Here is a 21,130-nt window from a genome sequence, read left to right as displayed (position 1 = left end):
ATTATTAAGTGATTATTAAAATAAATATATATATGAAATTTATATATTAATGTTTGAATATTAAATATTCAATGTATGCTAGCATATATATATATTTCTTAATTAATAATATGTAATATTAATATCTAATATAATAAGTTTAATTATAAGTAAATTATAGTTGATATAATAATATTAATGTTACCTTCAATATTAACATCTATATTATTATTGTTAATATGAAAATGGAATATATATATATATATATATATATATATATATATATATATATATATATATATATATATATATATATATATATATATATATATATATATAAATAGTTATATTATTAGTAGCATTAATACTATATATAGATATGAGATTTTATACATTTAAATTGTTATATTACTAATATTATTAATATCATGGTTATTAAAGTTAGTAATAAAATCATAATTTTTAGTTATTATGATTGTCATTATAAATTACTATTATTATTAATATGATTATTTTGATTTATAATATTATTATTAGTTCTATTATTATTATTATTATTATTACTATTATTATTATTAATGTTTTGATTATTTCTAATATTATTAACTATACTAATATTAATACATATATTATTAGAAGTAAATATAAATAACATAGGAAAACAGATATATTTAAACGCGTATATGTATCACTATCTGATTAGAATAAATATAATTTTTTTTTGTTTCTGGTTACCCGTGACTTGCTGTCAAATTCTTTCTATGATTCGATTGGTATTGAATTATTCGAATTCTATCATCCATCACTCAATTATACACTTTAAGTTACATACTGCAAGTTCAAAGAAATTCAACAGAAAAAAAAACCTTTCGTTCTCTGTTCATGATTCAATTTCTTCAAAACTCGATTTCTTAACAATTTTAAAAATCTAAAAATGTAGTTTTGTTAGGAATCGTCTAAGTAAACTATCTGCAAAGCTCAAAATCCCAATTTTTCTTATCGAAGTCTAATTTTCGAGTCAAAGTTTTAAAATTAAAAGTCAACAGAGTGTTCATAGTGAAATTCGAGTTTGTATGGATGTTTTAAGTTCAATTGATGATCCCAAAAGCTTCTAAGGTCGATTTGCAATATATTTTATGTTATAATCTGAGTCTAATTCGTTCTTAAAAATTGAAATCAAATTTTTTTTTATTTATAACAGCGACGGTCGAAGCTGTATAATATATTTTTATATATATTTTTCTTTTGTTTGTTTTCTAATAATACAGAACATTTAATGTTAGTTACTTATAATTAATCGAAGTATTAAAGTTGTTGATGTATGATTTAATTTGTTTACGATCGATTTGATGTTAAAGAGAAGGAAGAAGATGATAAGAACTCGAAACAGGATATAATATTTAGAATGTAATAGATATCAGAAAAATTCAAATGGCACGATGGTTAGGAACTTGTGTGTGTAACCGAGAGGTCTCGGGTTCGAGACCCGACTGAAGCATTTCTTTTTATTCCGAATTTTGGAGGTAGTTTTAATTTTTTTTTTAATTGATTATTATTATTATTATTATTATTATTATTATTATTATTATTATTATTATTATTATTATTATTATTATTATTATTATTATTATTATTATTATTATTATTATTATGGTTATAATTTAGAATATGGTTGTTATTATTATTATTATTATATTTATTAACGACTAAGATATGTATTATCATTATTATTATGTAGACATAAATATTATAATTAATATTATTATCTTTATATTATTATGTAACCTCATTAGGTATTATTAAGTTATTACTGATAGTACTAATATTAATATAAATATTAGTATGATTAGGATTATTATTATTATGAGTAGCTTTTAATGAACCATTACTAAAATTATTAATATTAGTAATAAAATGGTTATGTTTATAGATACTAAAAATACCAATATTATTACTATTATCATTAATATTAGAAGTATCATTATTTTTAATCTATAATTTATTAAAACTAGTAATATCATTATTATTAGCATTAAAAGTATTATTAAAATTATCATCTTATATAAAAATTGGCATTATTATTATTATTTTTAAATTTAATAGTATTATTAGCCATATATTAAAATTCCCATTAATTTAACTAACAAATGATATTCATATAACAATATATTAAATACACATAAATAAACTATATTAAGATCTTATTATTTATTAATATATATAAAATATATAAAAATTATCACTAATAATAATATAAATATTTGTTCGATTACGATAATATGTATTAATGAATATACGAATGATATAGGTTCGTGAATCCAAGGTCATCCCTGCATCGTTCAGTTGTTCAGTGTCGTCATATGTATTTTTACTACAAAATACAGTACAGTGAGTTTTCATTTCCCTTTTTACCCTTTATATTTTTGGGCTGAGAATACATGCGCAACTTTTATAACTGTTTTACGAAATGGACACAAGTACTTGAAACTACATTCTATGGTTGAATTATTATACCGGATATCACCCTTTAAAAAGCTTTGTAGCCTAAGAATTTGGGAACAGACCCCCAAATTGACGCGAATCCTAAAGATAGATCTATCGGGCCCAACAAGCCCCATCCAAAGTACCGGATGCTTTAGTACTTCGAAATTTATATCATGTCTGAAGGAGGATCCCAGAATGATGGGGATATTCTTATATGCATATTGTTAATGTCGGTTACCAGGTGTTCAATCCATATGAATGATTATTTTTTTGTCTCTATGCATGGGACGTATATTTATGAGAAGTTCAAATCTTGTGGTCTATTAAAATGATGGAATTGATCATTTATGTTAAACTAATGAACTCACCAACCTTTTGGTTGACACTTTAAAGCATGTTTATTCTTAGGTATGAAAGAAATCTTTCGCTGTGCATTTGCTCATATTAGAGATATTACTTGGAGTCATTCATGACATATTTCAAAAGACGTTGCATTCGAGTCATTGAGTTCATCAAGATTATCATTAAGTCAATTATAGTTAGATATATTATGAAATGGTATGCATGCCGTCAACTTTCGATGTAGTGAAAGATTGTCTTTTCAAAAACGAATGCAATGTTTGTAAAATGTATCATATAGAGGTCAATTACCTCGCGATGTAATCAACTATTATGAACCGTTTATAATCGATATGGACTTCTTCCGGATAGATTAGGACGGGTCTCTACAAATACTCCCTTGTTTCTTATTTTGTGATTTTAATTTTCATTCCACCAAAATGTCCTAAACCTAAACTTATTATTTTGCTCTCCTTCCTCCTCCCTCTTTCTTTTGGCGATGGCACAACACCACCAACATCATCATCCTTCATCAAATCATAGCTTGGATCATCCATTGTTATACATCAACGTGTTCCTCATTCCGTTCTCTACGCGATTATACTTGTTGATTATTGATTAGGGTATAAACCCTAACCCTAGAACTTTTTATTTTTCTGTATTTTGATTATATATTAATAGTATGATGATTACTTGTTGTTGTAATGGTGTTTGTATGCATAGAATTACTCAAATACATATGTTTTCGGTTTGATATAATTGGGACAGCAGCTAATTTGTGTATTTATGATATTGTGACTGTTATAAAAGCTAAAATAAATTATCTAGATGAGTTCCTCTCATCAAGACATTAACTTTAGACTCCGAATTCATGTCGTTTCGATTCCCGGAACCCTAGATATGATCAAAATGGTATTTTGTTGAAATTGAAATGTGATATTGATATGAACCAGGTTTGGTCCGACTTTGTGACCATATTTGGTGACTTTAGGGAGTTTTAGTGTGTTAGGATTAATGGTGGGACGAACTTTCATGTTCGGGTCATCTAAATCCGAGCCACGAATCACCCGTTATGGCTAAAACACGATTTTGATTGAATTGAAGCTCCAAGTGGTGTCATGGCTGATCACCACGACTTGTGGACTGTTCTTGGTGTGTTCTTAAGTGGACCAAAGTGTCGGGTGGTTTGATTAGGCGGAGATATATGTAAGGCTCGCCGAAAACCGACACCCGGGACTCAAGATACGACCCGATGAACTTTTGATTTAAAACTTATGATTAATAATTAAACTTATGATATAAATAATGAATTTCATTATCATTTAATTAGTTATGATATAAAAAGTAATTATTAAAATTTTAAGACTTATGATATATATTTATTATATCATTTAATTATTACTTATGATTTAATTAACATTTTAATTAAACCTATGATTAATAATACTTTTATTATTAATGGAAAATACTTATGATAAGTATTAAACTTATATTATGAGATTATTATAATAAGACTTATAATAAGGATTAATTAATTATTTAATTATTATAAGGCTTAGTTATTATTTATTTATAATTTAATTATTAAATACTTATGATTTAATGATTATAATTAGAAACTTATGATATGATTAATAATTCATTATTAATTAATAATACTTATGATATGATTTAAAATTTATTATTAATTAATAATACTTATTTTATGACTAATATTTAATTAATTAATTAAATACTTATGTTATATTAATTATATCATTTAAACTTATATTAACTTTAATAATTTATTTTAATTTAATTAAACTTATGTTATGACATAATTAGACATATTTAACTTTAATAAACATTATAACTTACATTATTATTACAACTTACACTTTTAAGATTAACGTTGACTATGTTTGACCAAGGTTGACTTTTGAGTTGACTTTCGATTGACTTTGACTTTCAGTTGACTTTTGTTGACTTTCTAATTAAGGAAACTTTCCTAACTTATAAACTTTCCTAAAATAGCAACTTTCTAAATTTGAAAACTTTTCAAAAATAGAAACTTTTCAAAAATAGAAACTTTCCAAAAATGGAAACCTGCTAAAAATAGAAACTTTCTAAAAATAGAAAGTGTGTGTCTGTACGCTGTTCCGATCAAACCTATGCATATTGAGTATTGTTCTATGTCTACTTGCAACATGTACAATAGCTATCATACTAAGACTTGACATAAGTTAGTTATTTATATCGACCTGCTTTATTTATAGGTCGGCGTTGTGATCATTCCTGATCACTGTACTCATTTGCTGTACACTTAATTGTGATGGTTACTTCGTTACTATTAAGGTGAGTTATAGTCCCGTTTTTATATAATTTTCAAAGTATATTTTTGGGATGTGATTACATGCATTTTATTTTACGTTTAGACACAAGTGACAATTAAATTTAAATTATTCATTGTGAGTGGGACAAAAATATTCCCTAGTCTGGTAACTGTAATCATTGGTTTCTACCGGTGAACGCGAATCCAATGGATAGATCTATCGGGTTTGACAACCCCATTTCGAGCTAGTCGCGCTAGCAATTTATAATCGGAATGTTTAGTACTTCGTATTTTGTTGTAGATACACTGTCCAGTGTATATTATTATTATGTTTGACAAGGGTAAATAAAGGGTTAAGTGGTTACCAGGTGGCTCATTGATAATGGAATAATGTTTAATGTTTTCTAACATTTTTAAATCTTGTGGTCTAAAGTTTATTCAATTATTTAAACCTATAATTCACTCAACCTTTGTGTTGACAGTTTACTCGCATGTTTTCACAGGTACTTGAGTTTATGTGATGCTTCCGCTGTGTTTAGAAGAGTCTGCATGCATTTGGGCAGATCTTAATGAAACAATTTATGAAACTTAAGCTTGCATTCTGTTTTTGGATAATTTAAATTTGTGGGTTTGTTGACAATGTTTTGTGTCAACTTTGGTTAATTAATATGTTGGGTTACTTTTAAACTACATATTTTGGTATGCTTTCTTTTTTGGGAAACTTTTGAAATAAAAGAATGCAATGTCGTTTGTTAAATTCATTTAAGTTCGATCCAGCTGTGGGACCAAGTGACGGAGCCGTTAAGTGTTTTGACGGGGCCATCACACGATCTTACACATCAGTGACTAGACAGAATTTTTACCCCGAGACACCTTGAACTGTCAGTGTCAGTTTAAATTATTATTATGTAACCAAAGACCAGAGGTCAAATGGTTAGAGACGTTACTCTCAATAGCGCTACTCACAATAACTAAGCTTGCATCTTATACCTCAGCAATTAACGATATTACGGCAGGGATTTAGCATTACAAACCACATATATAGCATAAAAGTTTGAGTACTTGTGTCTAAACGTAAAACAGTTATAAAAGTCGTGCATGTATTATCAGCCCAAAAATATATATAAAAAGGGAACTATGAAAACTCGCCTTAAAATAGCATAACAAAGATTTTACTAGGAAGTAGCTGTAATTGAAGTAGACCGGAAATCTTAACCTAGAGATAGAATGTACGATCAGATGTTGTCTAATAGATATAAGTATAGTAACTATACTAATGATAATGGTTTTCTAAAAGAAATTCCATTTTCGGAAAGGTTACTATCTATGGAAAGTTCTCACTTTTAATAACTTTTCAATTATAAAAAGTTCAGGTTATAATCTTTAACAAGATGTTGTACGACTATCTCAAATCTCGTTACTATCATATAAGTCACTTGAATGATCAGTTGTTACCGGGCGCCCAAGATTCTTGACCAGAATCTAGGTCATGGCATTCGAAATCCACAAGCAGTTCCCATAAGGTAACAAGGACCACCCTAGGCCATATGTAGCTATGAGGTTCATAATAGTGCACGTTATCTTGATTATAACATTCACATATTATAGATGCATAAACTTTTATTATATAGTTAAGTTAATTATATATATATATATATATATATATATATATATATATATATATATATATATATATACTATTAGTATTACATATATATATACTATTAGTATTACATAATTATTAATAGTTTTATAATTATATACGCATTATTATTCAAGCTAGAATTACTATATTGACTTAGATTAATTTAATATTTATAATATACTAATTACTAACACATACAATATATAACATAATTGGTTATACTATTTTTTATTTAATTACAAGATACTTAATAATATAGTACTTTATTAACCCAATATTATCCATAATATACTTGAATAATTAATTAAATACCTAATAATCATATATATAATTTTTATAGTCTTAGTTAATTATAAAAATCAGTAGAAAAATTTAAGAAAGTATTTTATTAAAATTTTGTATTTATATTTTTTTATTCTTAATTTAATCACAAAACAAGTTTAATTCTACATAAAATACAAAATAAACATAAATAATTATTTTTAAAATTTTTATAAGTTTCTTACAGTTAAATAACCTGTATAAAAATATTTATAAAAATATTTCTTTATTTTTACAATTATTTCCTTATTTAACTCCTGTTTACATAATAATAGTGTTTAATTATGTAATAATTATTAATTCGACCCATAAATTAATTTTTTTAATTTTCTCAGACCTAAACAAAGTTTATGAACTCATAAAAATTATTTATTTATTTTTATTTACTGTGTATATTTTTAGTACGAATTTTATATGGTTTTCATGTTTAAATAGTATTTAATTCGTAATTAACTACAAATAATATTCCAAAACTTATCATAATTATTTTTATAAGTACTACTACTGTTTTAAATAATTTCCAAACAAATACTACTGATGTGAATATTTATTAACAATTTAAAATAACAATTGGGTAAAAATACAAGAAATAAATAAGAAAATGAAAAGGAAATATTACCTCAAGAGTTCTTTAAGTTTTTAGAGAGGAGATTTTAGTGTAATTTGTGAATGAGAAACTAATAGTCTAGGGGTGTTTATATAGTGCAAGTATTAGAGTGTTAGTCAACATAAGGATGTTCTAATTTATGATTTATAATTCTTTTAGTCAACAATAGGTGGTACTATTTTATACTTTTTTTATATATATATATTTTATTTTTAGTCAACATAAGGATGTATTTTTTTAAGATTCTTTAGTCTCATTATTATTATTATTATTATTATTATTATTATTATTATTATTATTATTATTATTATTATTATTATTATATATATATATATATATATATATATATATATATATATATATATATATTTTACATTTACTACATGATAAGTATTATTTTCTTTTTACTATTTCCTGACTTGTATTTATTTTTTTATTTAGTTCCCAATTGTTTTATTATTTATATGAATATCACTTTTTATTTATTACTTATAGATTAATAGTTATAATATTACAGAAATGCATAATTATTTACGAATAATTGTTCGTGAGTCGTCGGAACTAGTCGAAGTTAGGTTTAAATTTAGTCAGAAATTTTCGAGTTATCACAGTAAGGTTTTTAATAATATGTATTGCCTCTATCGAAGATCGCCCTGGCATGAAACCAAATTGATTCTCCAAAACAATTGTTTCGCATCGAAGTCTAGTCTCAATCACTCTCCCCCAAAGCTTCATAGTATGACTAAGTAATTTTATGCCTCTATAGTTACTGCAAACTTGAGCATCCCCCTTGTTCTTATAGATGGGAATAGTCTCGCTCATTCTCCATTCCATAAGCATTTTAGAGCTTTGAAACGTCTTGTGAAAAGGCAAGTCAACCACCTAAGACCATCGTCGCCAAGGCACCGCCACGCCTTAATAAATACTCACACCGTTTTTTCAAAAAAAGGCTAGTTTTTCCTCTATAAATACTCCCACAAAACTCAAATCCTTTCACACATTTCTTCTCAACTCAAAAAACAAAACACACCAAACTACTCAAAAATGTTGACATTTCCCCCCGATGATTGTTGCATTTGACGTGCATTACGGAGGTGAGTTCCATAATGAAATGAAACTTTACAAGTTCGGTAAAAAAAAATGTCATTTGAAGGAATTGATGTTCGTGACGTTGGTTTACAGGATCTTCTAGCGTTTTTGAAAGAAAAGGTTCCGTGCGAACACAAGGATGTGCTATATTTTGAAGATGATTGTGATATGGATTTAAAGGCCAGCTATCTCCGTACCGATAATCAATGGTACGGTATAAAAGATACCCTAGATGAGCGTTTAAACCGCATTTCTCTTTATTTGGTTTTTGAAGATGAAGAGACATTAGTTCTTGAAGGTGTTAGTAGTGAATGGTTGTCGTTCTTTGTTCCAGTACTTCGCATGCAAGGCTATGGTAGGATTTTATTGTAATTTTATACTCTTGAGAACATTTTATTACATCTTATCTATGTGTTTATACTTTATATGTATATATACTCTGTTTTTTTTTTTTTAGACAAAGGGAGTATATATTATAGCTATCTAATACTGTTTTTAAAAATTTCTTTAAACTATATATATAACTAAAATTAGAATATATATTAATTAGTGTTGTATTCACAATGTATTGCACGTAGTAGTTACTATGGATATTCTACTTAAAATATATTAATAAAGAATTAGTTGTAAATTTAAAATATATTTTTATAAACAAATAAATAATAAAAAATTAATATTTTAATTTATAACGAAATTGCATTGATTAATTAATTTTAACTAGTTTAAGACCGTTTACTGTATAATGTAACAATATAAATATACTTATACTATGTATCTTATATGTAACAAAATTATAAGTTCAAAAATCCTTAAACGTATATTATATTATATTATATTATATTATATTATATTATATTATATTATATTATATTATAATTTATAATAATAATGATTATGATTATTACTACCTCCGTCCCACCACAAGTGTCCACCTTTCTATTTTGGGATGTCCCATTTCAAGTGTCCACTTTGTGTTTCAACCAATGAAAAGAGGTTATTCTGGAGAGAGAAGATTTCTGATTGGTGGAGAATGAAGTTAGTGGAATTTTCTAAAATTGTGTGCAAAAAGTAAGTGGACATTTGTAATGGGACGGAGGGAGTAAAAAATAGGACCATCTATAACCGTCCGGTGTATGAGGGAGGGTGTGTGTAAATTGTAATAGAACTCAAGGGTAAATATGGTAAATCAAATCAATGAAAGCGACATGAGTACGCGTGTCAGTGTCACATTGGTTATAATAAACCCATGATCAAATATATAATGATCCCACCACTACTACACTGGACTAGCAGCAGCTTCACTGCAAATAACAGCTCAAAATCCTGCCATTATACAACCTCCTCACTCACTAGGGTTATAATAATTCCCCAATTTCCTTTTCTACCTTAATCCTTTGTTGCTCTATTCTTCTTGTTGTTCTTATCTAACAACCAGGTATAATTAATCATCATTTCTTTTATTTTTATTATTTTTTTTATATTTCTGGGTTTTGCAGTTAATATACTTTTATTTTTCCAACTTAATTTACTGTAAGTTATTGTTTGTGTGAACAGTTTATTTTGTTTAATCTTTTTGTTTGTTTTTTTTTTCTTTCTTTTTTTGGATGAAAAAGATGAATCGCACGTTTATACCTGCACAAATTATGTATGCAGTGGAAGAATGTTGTACGATTATGTTTTTTGCATGTACGATTTTTATGCGATCATGGAGAAATCTTTTTTCATATTTTTTGTTTAATTTTGGTGAGATCATTTTTTGTTTTTTCATTTTTTGCAAATCTGAGTTTATATATTTATAAACACCAAATGCACAAAGCCATTCATTTACTATCTATATTTTAATTTTGGATTTGGGAAATTTATAGATTAAAATGATGATGATGATGATGATGATGATGATGATGATATTGTAGCAGCTTCGGAGAAGCATTTATTTGTTTTTTTTTTTTTTTTGATTTATGTTTTTATAGTTTTATATAGTAGATGTTCAATGTTTTTTTATCAATCTCTCTTATATTTATTAATTTTTTTTTAAATAAATTTAATATTTAAATTCATGGTATATGTATGTATTATTAGTATTATTATATTTATTTAAAAAAAAAAGTTGTCTTAATATTGTTTGTGTTTAAGTGTTACAATAATAGTGATTTCATATGTGATTATTATTACAGTAATTTTCTTTCCAGTTATAATACTGTTTGTGATTTGTGAAAAGTAAAATTAATATATTATTCAAGTTTTTTGCCAAAAAAAAAAAAGTAATTTTCTTTCATAAATAAGATTATGATACTGTTTTGGGTATTGTACAACTAGCATACATGTTACTCAATTGGACATTTTTAGCAAAGGTGTCAAGTATTTTTAGTAATCATAGTAACTATCCTGCTGCAAGTATTACATGTTGTTTACTGTGACACAATATACTATTTATGTGTTCTTAGCTAAAAGAATTATGTTTACTTTTACTGTTTCATCATCATAACAGTGTGGTACTAGTTAGTATATCATATTTAGATCAATGTAATTATTTTTATAAATAAAAATATATTATCTTACAGGTTAAGTATATTATAACATGGCTGTTTCCACTTGTACAGAAATTCGAAAATGACTGATTTAAAGACAGAAGCGTTGCCACCGCCTCCACCTGAGATTCCGCTAAATTTCGTCCGTGCAAAAGCACCAGTACCTAACCGTGTCCCAATGGCTAGACGTGGGTTCGGGTCCAAAGGCCAGAAGATATCAATAGTGACTAACCATTTCAACGTAAAGCTGAGCAGTACAAGCGACAATTTCTATCAATACAGCGTATATATCTCAATTACTCTACTTATTACTGAACTTCATTACTGAATAATGTTTTTATATATATGCTCATTTTGTGTAAGTCTTAGTTTTGTATATATGGAAATGTGTTGGTGGATATTGATATGCTAGTTACTTTTATAGGTAGTGTATAGTTTGATATGTGATTGTGAACATTTATGACATGTGCTGTATGAATTTTTTAAGCTATCTTTTCTTTTAAAAAGTCAAGTTTTGTCTTCTGAGTGTCAAATGTGTTATTAATTAATGAATACAGTAATAAATAATGCTCATTTTGTGTAAGGATTAGTTTTATATGGAAATGTGTTAGTGGATATTAATATGCAAGTTACTACTATAAGTAGTGATTAATTTAGTATGCATTTGTAAACATTGATGACATTGTTTTAAGCTATCTTATCTCATAAAAAGTCCACTTTTGACTTTTCTTAGGTTCAAATGTGTTTACATTAGTGTATAATGTCATTATGCTGCAAGGCTTAGTTTTTTATGAAATTTGTTTTTAGATATTAATATGCAAAGAGGTAGTGTATAATTTGATATGCAATTTGACATTTATGACATGTGCTTTATGGTGTTTTTTCTTCTTATAAAATATCCACTTTTGAGTTGTTAGAGTGAAATGTGTTATTAATCAGTAGTTTTTTGTAGGATGTAGTTGTAAAAATGTATGTATATCATGATAAAAACTTGTTAGATAAACAGAATCCGCATAGTAGCTAGAACAGATGTTGTGTTGAATCTCTGAAATCGAAGGTTCTGTTATTGTATGTATGCTGTTTTAGGTTGCATTGAGTTATGAAGACGGGAATCCAGTCGAGGCCAAAGGTGTGGGCAGAGGGGTACTTGATGAGGTCCAAAAGTTATACGGTTCTGATCTGGATGGGAAAGGTTTCGCGTATGATGGCGAGAAGACTATGTTTACTGTGGGCCCTTTGCCTGGTACTAAATTCGAGTTCCCTGTTGTATTGGAGAACTCCTCATCAAACAGGTAGACATTGTTATTTGTTTAATGTTTTTGTTAAATTTAGATTCATCTAATTAAGAATCTTTTGATTGATTGATGGATTTAATTAAGATGATGATTATTTTGTTGTGTAGAATTATTCGTGGAGGCAGCCCAAGTGAAGGAGAAAGCACGAAGAGATCAAGGCGTCCACCTCAGTCAAAATCATACACAGTTAAGATAAGCTATGCGACTAAAATACCAATTCAAGCCATCTTCGATGCGCTTCGTGGTCATGAGTCAGAGCAGTTTCACGAGGCGGTGAGGGTTTTGGACGTGCTTCTCAGGCAACATGCTGCTAAGCAGTAAGTTTAAATAAATAAATTCTTAACAATCATTTTAAACCTGAAGTATTTCCTTCTTCTTATTAATAAATAAATCTAATAATTTTGTTTTTTATATTTACAGAGGCTGTCTGCTGGTTCGACAGTGTTTTTTTCATAATGATCCCAAACTCTCGATTAGCATTGGAGGTGGAGTTGTCGGCTGCAGAGGGTTTCATTCGAGTTTCCGGGCAACTCAAGGTGGATTGAGTTTGAACATGGGTAAGACTAAATTAAGACTCCACTATATATTCAATCCTTAAAATTGTTATACTATTAACTGCTGATACTTTTGATTCTAATTCTAATGAAGTTTTTATTTTATGTTTATTTTGCAGATGTATCGACAACGATGATTGTGAGGCCGGGCAAAGTTGTTGATTTTCTTTTAGAGAATCAGAATGTGAGAAACATCAGGGATATCGACTGGGTGAAGGTAAGAAATTAGTTTGGTTCAGGTTTTCGGATTGAATTTAAAATGGAAATCTTTCTGATTTTTTTTTTTTTTCTTCTTCTTGTTTTGGTTAATAATAATAGGCCAAACGCATGCTGAAGAACCTTCGTATCAAGACCTCTCCATCAACTATCGAGCATAAAATCATCGGGCTGAGTGAAAAATCGTGCAGAGAACAGAAGTAAGTCTTATTTGTTAGTTTGCTTTATCATGTTACAAGTCTTCTTCTTATTTATTAAAGTAAATAAAGTAGTGGTTAATATGATTGGCATATATCGAAACCAGAAATTTGCATTTGCATTTTGTAGGTTTACAATGAAACAGAGAGGTGGTGGGAGCCCAAGTGAGCCGATTGAGATAACTGTGTTTGAGTACTATGCCAAGTTTCGTGGTTACATACTTGGGGAATCTCAACATTTTCCATGCCTAGATGTCGGAAAACCTAAGCGCCCAGTTTACATCCCACTTGAGGTTTTAAATAAATTCACTATTTTTTTTTTTAAACTACTGTTCATTCAAAGTCTTGTTTACATATTTCTATATTTTTTTTTTTCATTTTGTTACAGCTGTGTGAATTGATATCTCTACAACGGTACACCAAATCACTGTCCAATCTTCAAAGAGCTTCACTTGTTGAGAAATCAAGGCAAAAGCCTCAGGATAGGATGAGAGCCTTGACTGATGTAACTAAGCTTTATTAACATACTTAAATAATGATGAAATAAAATAAATAAAAGAGACGAATATTAAACAATGGTATGTTTTTCGTGTTTGCAGGCACTAAACCGAAGTGACTATAATAGTGATCCTCTGATTAAATCCACTGGTATTACAATTAGCACTACGTTCAATCAGCTGGAGGGTCGTGTTTTGGAGCCACCCAAGGTAAAAACTAAAAAACTGTGGTTCACATATACTCCTTTTTTTTTTTTTTTTTTTTTTTTTTTCTGTATAAAATGTTTGTCAATAGAAATTGTTACATACTTTGTATTGTTTGCAGTTGAAGTTTGGGAGTGGAGGAGACTTGTTTCCTCGAGGTGGACGTTGGAACTTCAACAACAAGGTAGCAATTAATTATACTTATTTAGTTTTTTTAATATATTAGATAATAAGACATTGAGTGTTGGTTATAAGTAGAGTTATAACCGTTTGTTATTCTGGATGGATGGATGCAGACACTTGTAGATCCTTCAAAGATTAACTGTTGGGCTGTTGTCAACTTTTCTGCACGTTGTGACATCAATGGCCTTATCAGAAATCTACTTAGGGCCACTCAAGCTAAAGGAATGGTGAGTTCCTTCACTCACACATTGCACTTTTAGCATTACGTATTAAACATTACATAGAATAGTAAATATTAAAGTTTTTGGATGATACTTTTGCAGAATGTTAGTGAACCGTATACGGTAATTGAAGAAAATCATCAGGCTAGGCGCAACCCTGCTCCTGTTCGTGTGGACATGATGTTCGGAGCTATCAAAGAACAACTTCCGGGACCACCTTCGTTTCTTTTATGCATCCTTCCCGAACGAAAGAATTCTGACATATATGGTTCTTTTGCATTCTTTCATCATCTTTCTTACCTGAAAAAACAATAAAAAAAAAAAAAAAAAAAAAAAAAAAAAAAAACATAATAGTAATTCAAAATGTGTTTATATTGGTTAGGCCCATGGAAGCGTAAGTGCTTAGCAGAATTTGGGATCGTGACACAGTGCGTTGCTCCAACTAGGATCAATGACCAGTACGTCACAAACTTGCTGCTCAAGATAAACTCAAAGGTATTCATTTCAACTTGATCCCATTATTAGTTTCTTTTGTATAATATTTTTGAGATATAAATCTGAGTCTTTTTTGTTTAAATTTTAGATGGGTGGTATAAATTCTCTTCTAGCAGTTGAGCAATCGAATTTAATACCACTTGTGTCAAAGATTCCAACTGTGATATTCGGAATGGATGTGTCCCACGGTTCACCTGGACGCTCTGACGTTCCTTCAATCGCTGCTGTACGTTTATTCAATTTGATTCTTTATTCATTGCCAATTATGTATATATATATATATATATATATATATATATATATATATATATATATATAGTATGTAATGTAATGTAATTTGATATTAAACCTATATTGACAATGTGTACTTATGTAGGTTGTGAGTTCTCGCCAATGGCCTTTGATTTCTCGCTATAGGGCATCTGTGCGTGCTCAGTCTGCACGCGTTGAAATGATCGATGGCTTATTCCAGCCCGTGTCTGCTGATAAAGATGAAGGGATGATCAGGTGGGTGTGTGTGTGTGTAATATAAAAAAAAAAAAAAAAAAAAAAAAAAAAAAAAAAAACTGGAAATAGTAATTTTACAAGAAGTTTCCATTGTTATACAGGGGATTTATGTGAATAGACAATAATACCCTTTGATGTGGTAATTTCAGGGAATTATTGGAAGACTTTTATCTGAGTACTCCAAGGCTAAAACCTCAGCATATTATCATTTTTCGAGATGGTGTTAGTGAGTCTCAATTCAGTCAGGTGCTAAATATTGAGTTTGAACAGATAATGCAGGTTTGATGATAAGTTAATTATCGGGTTGTAAAGTCTTATTGATTTGATAACATCAATTTAAAGTAGGTAGATATTGTTAATGTAGGCTTGCAAGTATTTGGATGATACGTGGGACCCAAAGTTCATGATCATTGTGGCTCAAAAAACTCACCACACTAAGTTTTTCCAGCCCAACTCTGATGCGAACGTTCCACCAGGTATATCATATATGATTCTATAAAATTCAAAAATGTAGTGATTTTCAAGTATTGAAAACTAAAATTTTCTATATATCTTGTTTTTCAGGTACAATCATTGACAACAAAGTTTGTAATCCAAAGAACAATGACTTCTACTTGTGTGCTCAAAATGGACCAATTGTGAGTTTTAGGAAAAATCATCATTTATAAGTTATGCATACATACGTTCATGATTAATGAAAAAAAAAAAGGGTTGCTGAGTTAGACTACATTTTGTTATTTAGGGGACTACTCGGCCTACACATTACCACGTTCTGCTTGATCAGATTGGCTTCTCTCCTGATGACCTGCAAGAGCTTGTTCACTCACTGTCCTATGTGTAAGTAAATTGACTAATTAATACTCCGTATTAATTAATATAGTTATAGTTATAGTTATGAATTAAGAGTTATATTGATGATAAACTAAGTGTTAAGTACTTAATTAGCAACTGATTTACGGGATTCTGGATTATGCAGGTACCAGAGGAGTACTACTGCCATATCAGTTGGTAAGTATGCTACATTGCCACTATTTTTATAGTATTAGGTTCTAATTAAAAACATAAGCTTTTCGATTTTGTTTGTGAATAATTGAATATCATGAATAATAGTCTTAATAAATGATCGATTCCAATTATGCAGTTGCTCCGATTTGTTATGCCCATTTGGCTGCTGCACAGATGTCACAGTTTGTGAAGTTTGATGACATGTCTGATGCTGCATCTAGCCATAGTGGTGGGGCTGGTTCTAGTGCTGCCGGGTTCACCCAACTGCCCAAGCTCCATGACAGGGTTTCTAGTTCTATGTTCTTCTGTTGAACATTTTGAAGGCAACCATGGTTAGTTTTTGATACTTGTGACCTGTGTTTCTGGAAGGATGTTTGTTTGAACATGATATCAACTCTATCTTTTTCGTTATTATGTTTTGAACCTTAACTTTAAAACGTTGTGCCTGATGGCTGTTGGGATATTATGATGCACGGTTGGAATATTTCTATATATTACATGACTTGGTTTATGGAAGTTTGTTTCAAGTTTATATCCTATCTTATGTGATTTGGAATTAAACCAGTTTTAGGTAAACATATGTTTAATGTTGTGTATTTGTTATTTCACTGTGAGCCATGTATTATTTGGCGTTTAACAACTGGAATATTGACTGATGTTTTACAACAGAGGTTTTAGAGTTGAACTAACTAATATAACTTTCTGGGTACAAAATTTTTATAAGTGATTTAATTCTCCCTTAAGTGGATTATTAAAAGGGGTTTTAGCATGATTTCTTAGTGTGTTTTACTATATGTTTTCACAGTCAGAAAAACCTTACCTTGATGGTTAGTCTGAGCCAGTGTCAATGTTAATTTAGACATTTAGGTTAAATCAAATTATTATTATTGGTCTGCAATTTGTCATGATTTTGTTACTATTGTTGGTTGCTAATGTGATGCGTAGTGGTTTTAGTTATACTCTATATGTTTAAGAGTAAAGTTTTCATACAGGTTAGGTAATAGCTGATTGACATACCTAGTTTGCTTAGAGCATTGAGAGTAGCATTGAGAGTGCACTTCGGGACAACATTCCGGACCGGGTTTTCCACCAGGATTTGAGTCATTCATTGTTTTTTTTTTTTTTTTTCCATTGATTAATAAAACCTAAAACTGTATGGTGGCCCCGTTTCAACTTCTAAACAAGATCCTCCCATAATTCACTTTTCATCAACAATGTCCATTTCGGATTTTCGGGTCACCACTTGGCCCCGCTTCGTTAGGGGAGAATACGAAAAATACCCGTCATTAAAAAAAAAGGAAAATTACATGTTGCATATCTTTGGTTAATGGTTATGAAGTTCTGTGAATAGATACCCAACCTACCAAACGATAGTGGCTGTATGTATGTCAAACCTTAAAACGAGATCCTCCAATCACTTTTAGTAATTTAGTATATAGATAATTCTAAATAATTGTTATTTTAATGATATTGTAATTTTTTATAATTTAATCAAGACAATATAAAATAAAAAACTCCTAATTAGTGGAATTGAATATTGTTGTTGTACAAAATAAAAAACTTAAAAGAATATCATAAAACTGTAACTTGTAAGATAATGATATGTGAATAATTCAAATGAATTAAAAAGCTTGTGACACTTGGTGAAAAATGACATTTGTTGTATGAGTTGTAATATTATTAAATTCGATATATGGTTTGTTATGTTTTTTGTTAAGTGATACGTCAAGGTGATCCTTTAAGCTCTTTTTTCTTTATAATCAAACAAAATTGCGCCGTTGGTTCTTAAGTTTTTTATCCAACAACATAGCTGACCTTTATCTTTTCCTTTGACTTCGTTGACCTCCATTCATCAACTCGTTTAACGATTGACCCTGAAACTAACGTACGTTAAATATTTCTGTTAAAAAATGATCACATGTTTGGCACAAGAGGTTATTTTCGTCTTTTTATTCGTTTCTTCCTTTTATCTTTTAATTTCATCCACCTTCCCCATTCTAGTTTCATCCACCTTCCCCCATTCTAAACGTGGTGTTTTTCAAAAAGACTTAGCAATAAAAAGATCCAACGTTATTAACTTCGTTTCTTGGATAACTAATACGCCAATTTTATACTGTTTGACACAAAGGATACGTGCATCGGCATTGATGCATATTGATTACATCATATACGTCATAGACTCATAGAAGTGAAATTGTATAAAGTTGTCCCGAATATAACACGGTATGCTTCGTTCAAACAAAGAGATGGGAAAAGAAATGTCAAAGGGAACTAAGGAATGAAATGTATATAATCATTATCTTTGGTTGTGCTTAGTTAATTTGTTTCTTATACATACAGAGTAGTAATCTTGGAAGAAGAAGAAAAAAATCAATTTTGTTTATATTTTTATGTTTTTTAAAGAATTATTAATTTTTATTTTTAATATCAGAATCTAAATTAGTAAGAAATGTTTTTCATAAATTTAATATAGACATCAAATTTAATCATGACTTCTACGATCAGTTCATAAAAAGATTATGCATCGTTGGTAAATGGTTTTGTTTTATTTCCAAGGCAACTTAGCGAAAAAAATGTAGAAAAATAAAACTAAGTAAAGATAAATTACAATGATTGAAATCTCATTAGAAGATTAATACGAATAAATTTTTCTAGTGATAACATATAATTAAAAATGGCAGTTACTATAGAAATCTATAATGAAATGAACCCTCAAATTAGTGGCTAATGGTTATGTTTGACGCGTAGCTTTTATGAGCTTTTAAGTTTTAGCTTTTATGAAAAAAAAAAAAACTCATATTTAATTATAAAAACTCCATTTTGTTAAAGGAGTTTAAAGCTTTTAGACAGAGGGAAAAAGCTAAAAGCTAGAAGCTACTAGAAGTAGCGTTTAACTTTTAGCTTCTATCTTTTTGTCATTTCACTTTTTATTTAATAGATTCAATTCCTCTACCAAACACCAAAATATATCTAAAAAGCTAAAAGCTATCAGCTACAAGCTAAAAGCTACCAGCTACAAGCTAGTTTTGTCAAATATACCTAATGTTTCATTACTCCATACTCTATAATAATTAGTACTCTATAATAATTAATTACTTTATTCTCAACCAAGCATCTTCAATAACTATCATAATCATTCCTAACCTTCTAAAACCTCCAACCAAGCACCTCCTGATTAGTTAATACGGATTATTAGTAATCTTGACCACCCGTGTGATGCGTAAACCTTTTTAACGTGTTAGGGTTGGTCCAGAAATCACCCACCCGATCATATCTGGACCGCGTGTCAGGAGAAAACTCTAGATTAACTGCTCAGAAGGCAAAATCTGGAGAAACCTCAAATTAACTGTCCATAAAACACAATACGAAGATCACTTCCCCTGGATTCGAACTCTCAATCCCATGAAATCTGGATACCCCGGGGTATCACTGCTCTGTTAACGCAAGTAGTGATGCGTAGTTCTTAATAACTTTGGGTCATGGGTTTTCATTTATTTATCATTTAATTGAAGAATTTTCTTTTCTTTTTTTTAGAAATTAATCTTAAGATATTATTAATTTATTTTTTGAGCAACATGTTAGGAGTCACTGACGGAGGGTCAGGATAATATAACATAATTAAACAGAGACATGAAGGTGATAATATGCTAAGAACAAGAAACCCACAACCAACATATACCTTCGCCAAGATCATGAACTAATTAGACGGAAAATACATCAAACATCAAGACCTACAGGTGAATAGAGGATAACCAAAATCTAGAACGATGAGAAGTCAGCGCAGATCCAAATTCAGTTCCCTGTTAAACTAATTGAAACTGAGAATATGTATATAGATTTCGCCAGATTATATAAATGGACTCGGTCGGTTAATTTGATTAAGGGCTTTGTCCGTTAGGTTTTATTAGGTTCGACAGCCAACAAAACCAATCGATATGCTTTTTTTTTGTAACGACGCAAAATCCATTCAAAGCTTAAGAACTATATTTCATTGAGTGTCACCGGATCATTCCAACACAAGTTCTTGAAAATCTCGTTGCTATGATTTTTCTATATTAGATATCTCATGACCCATTCAACCACTTGCAAAATATGAAAAATATGAAATATGAATGCCGCATGTCAGAAGATTGAGATGATTTTTACCTTGGAAAGCCTCTTCTATTGACAAGCCTTGAGGTAGATCAATTCCCCACCAAATATAAACACAAGTCTAAACATATCTTGAGTGTTTGCAAGAAAATAAGGAGTGATCCACTAGTTCTAAGTCGTCATCACAAAGAAGACATCTCACGTAATCTACATTCACCCCCGTCTGTCAAGTTCAATATGTATCGGAAGCCTTCTATTTCAAGCTCGTCAAATAAACAACTCAGCCACAGATGGAACCAGTTTGTTGCGAACTGTAGTAACATGGTGTACTCTAGCCGACAAACAGCTTGTGATCTAGTAA

At 29.2% G+C, this 21,130-nt stretch overlaps 1 protein-coding gene across 1 annotated transcript; it reads left to right on the top strand.

The window, feature by feature from the left end:
* The first annotated feature begins 11,385 nt into the window (after positions 1–11,385).
* On the top strand, positions 11,386–16,989 carry LOC139862757 (protein argonaute 4A-like). The gene is made up of 21 exons (XM_071851383.1): positions 11,386–11,586; positions 12,390–12,595; positions 12,706–12,915; positions 13,019–13,155; positions 13,272–13,369; positions 13,471–13,568; positions 13,696–13,858; positions 13,954–14,070; positions 14,165–14,272; positions 14,388–14,450; positions 14,563–14,676; positions 14,773–14,938; positions 15,053–15,165; positions 15,254–15,391; positions 15,542–15,672; positions 15,822–15,951; positions 16,037–16,148; positions 16,237–16,310; positions 16,415–16,509; positions 16,649–16,680; positions 16,814–16,989. The coding sequence occupies exons 1-21, from the start codon at positions 11,386–11,388 to the stop codon at positions 16,987–16,989; spliced, it is 2,682 nt and encodes an 893-aa protein (XP_071707484.1).
* The last annotated feature ends 4,141 nt before the right edge of the window (positions 16,990–21,130 follow it).

This window comes from Rutidosis leptorrhynchoides, chromosome 8 (assembly GCF_046630445.1).
Source record: "Rutidosis leptorrhynchoides isolate AG116_Rl617_1_P2 chromosome 8, CSIRO_AGI_Rlap_v1, whole genome shotgun sequence".
Lineage (NCBI taxonomy): Eukaryota > Viridiplantae > Streptophyta > Magnoliopsida > Asterales > Asteraceae > Rutidosis > Rutidosis leptorrhynchoides.
This window is presented reverse-complemented; position numbering and strand designations above follow the sequence as displayed.

Excerpts from the sequence above, each read along its gene's own strand:
- LOC139862757 (XM_071851383.1), top strand. The coding sequence starts at position 11,386 with ATGACTGATTTAAAGACAGAAGCGTTGCCACCGCCTCCACCTGAGATT. Across the intron at positions 14,273-14,387 it reads GTGTTTTGGAGCCACCCAAG|TTGAAGTTTGGGAGTGGAGG; the intron begins GTAAAAACTAAA and ends TATTGTTTGCAG. Across the intron at positions 14,677-14,772 it reads CCACTCAAGCTAAAGGAATG|AATGTTAGTGAACCGTATAC; the intron begins GTGAGTTCCTTC and ends ATACTTTTGCAG.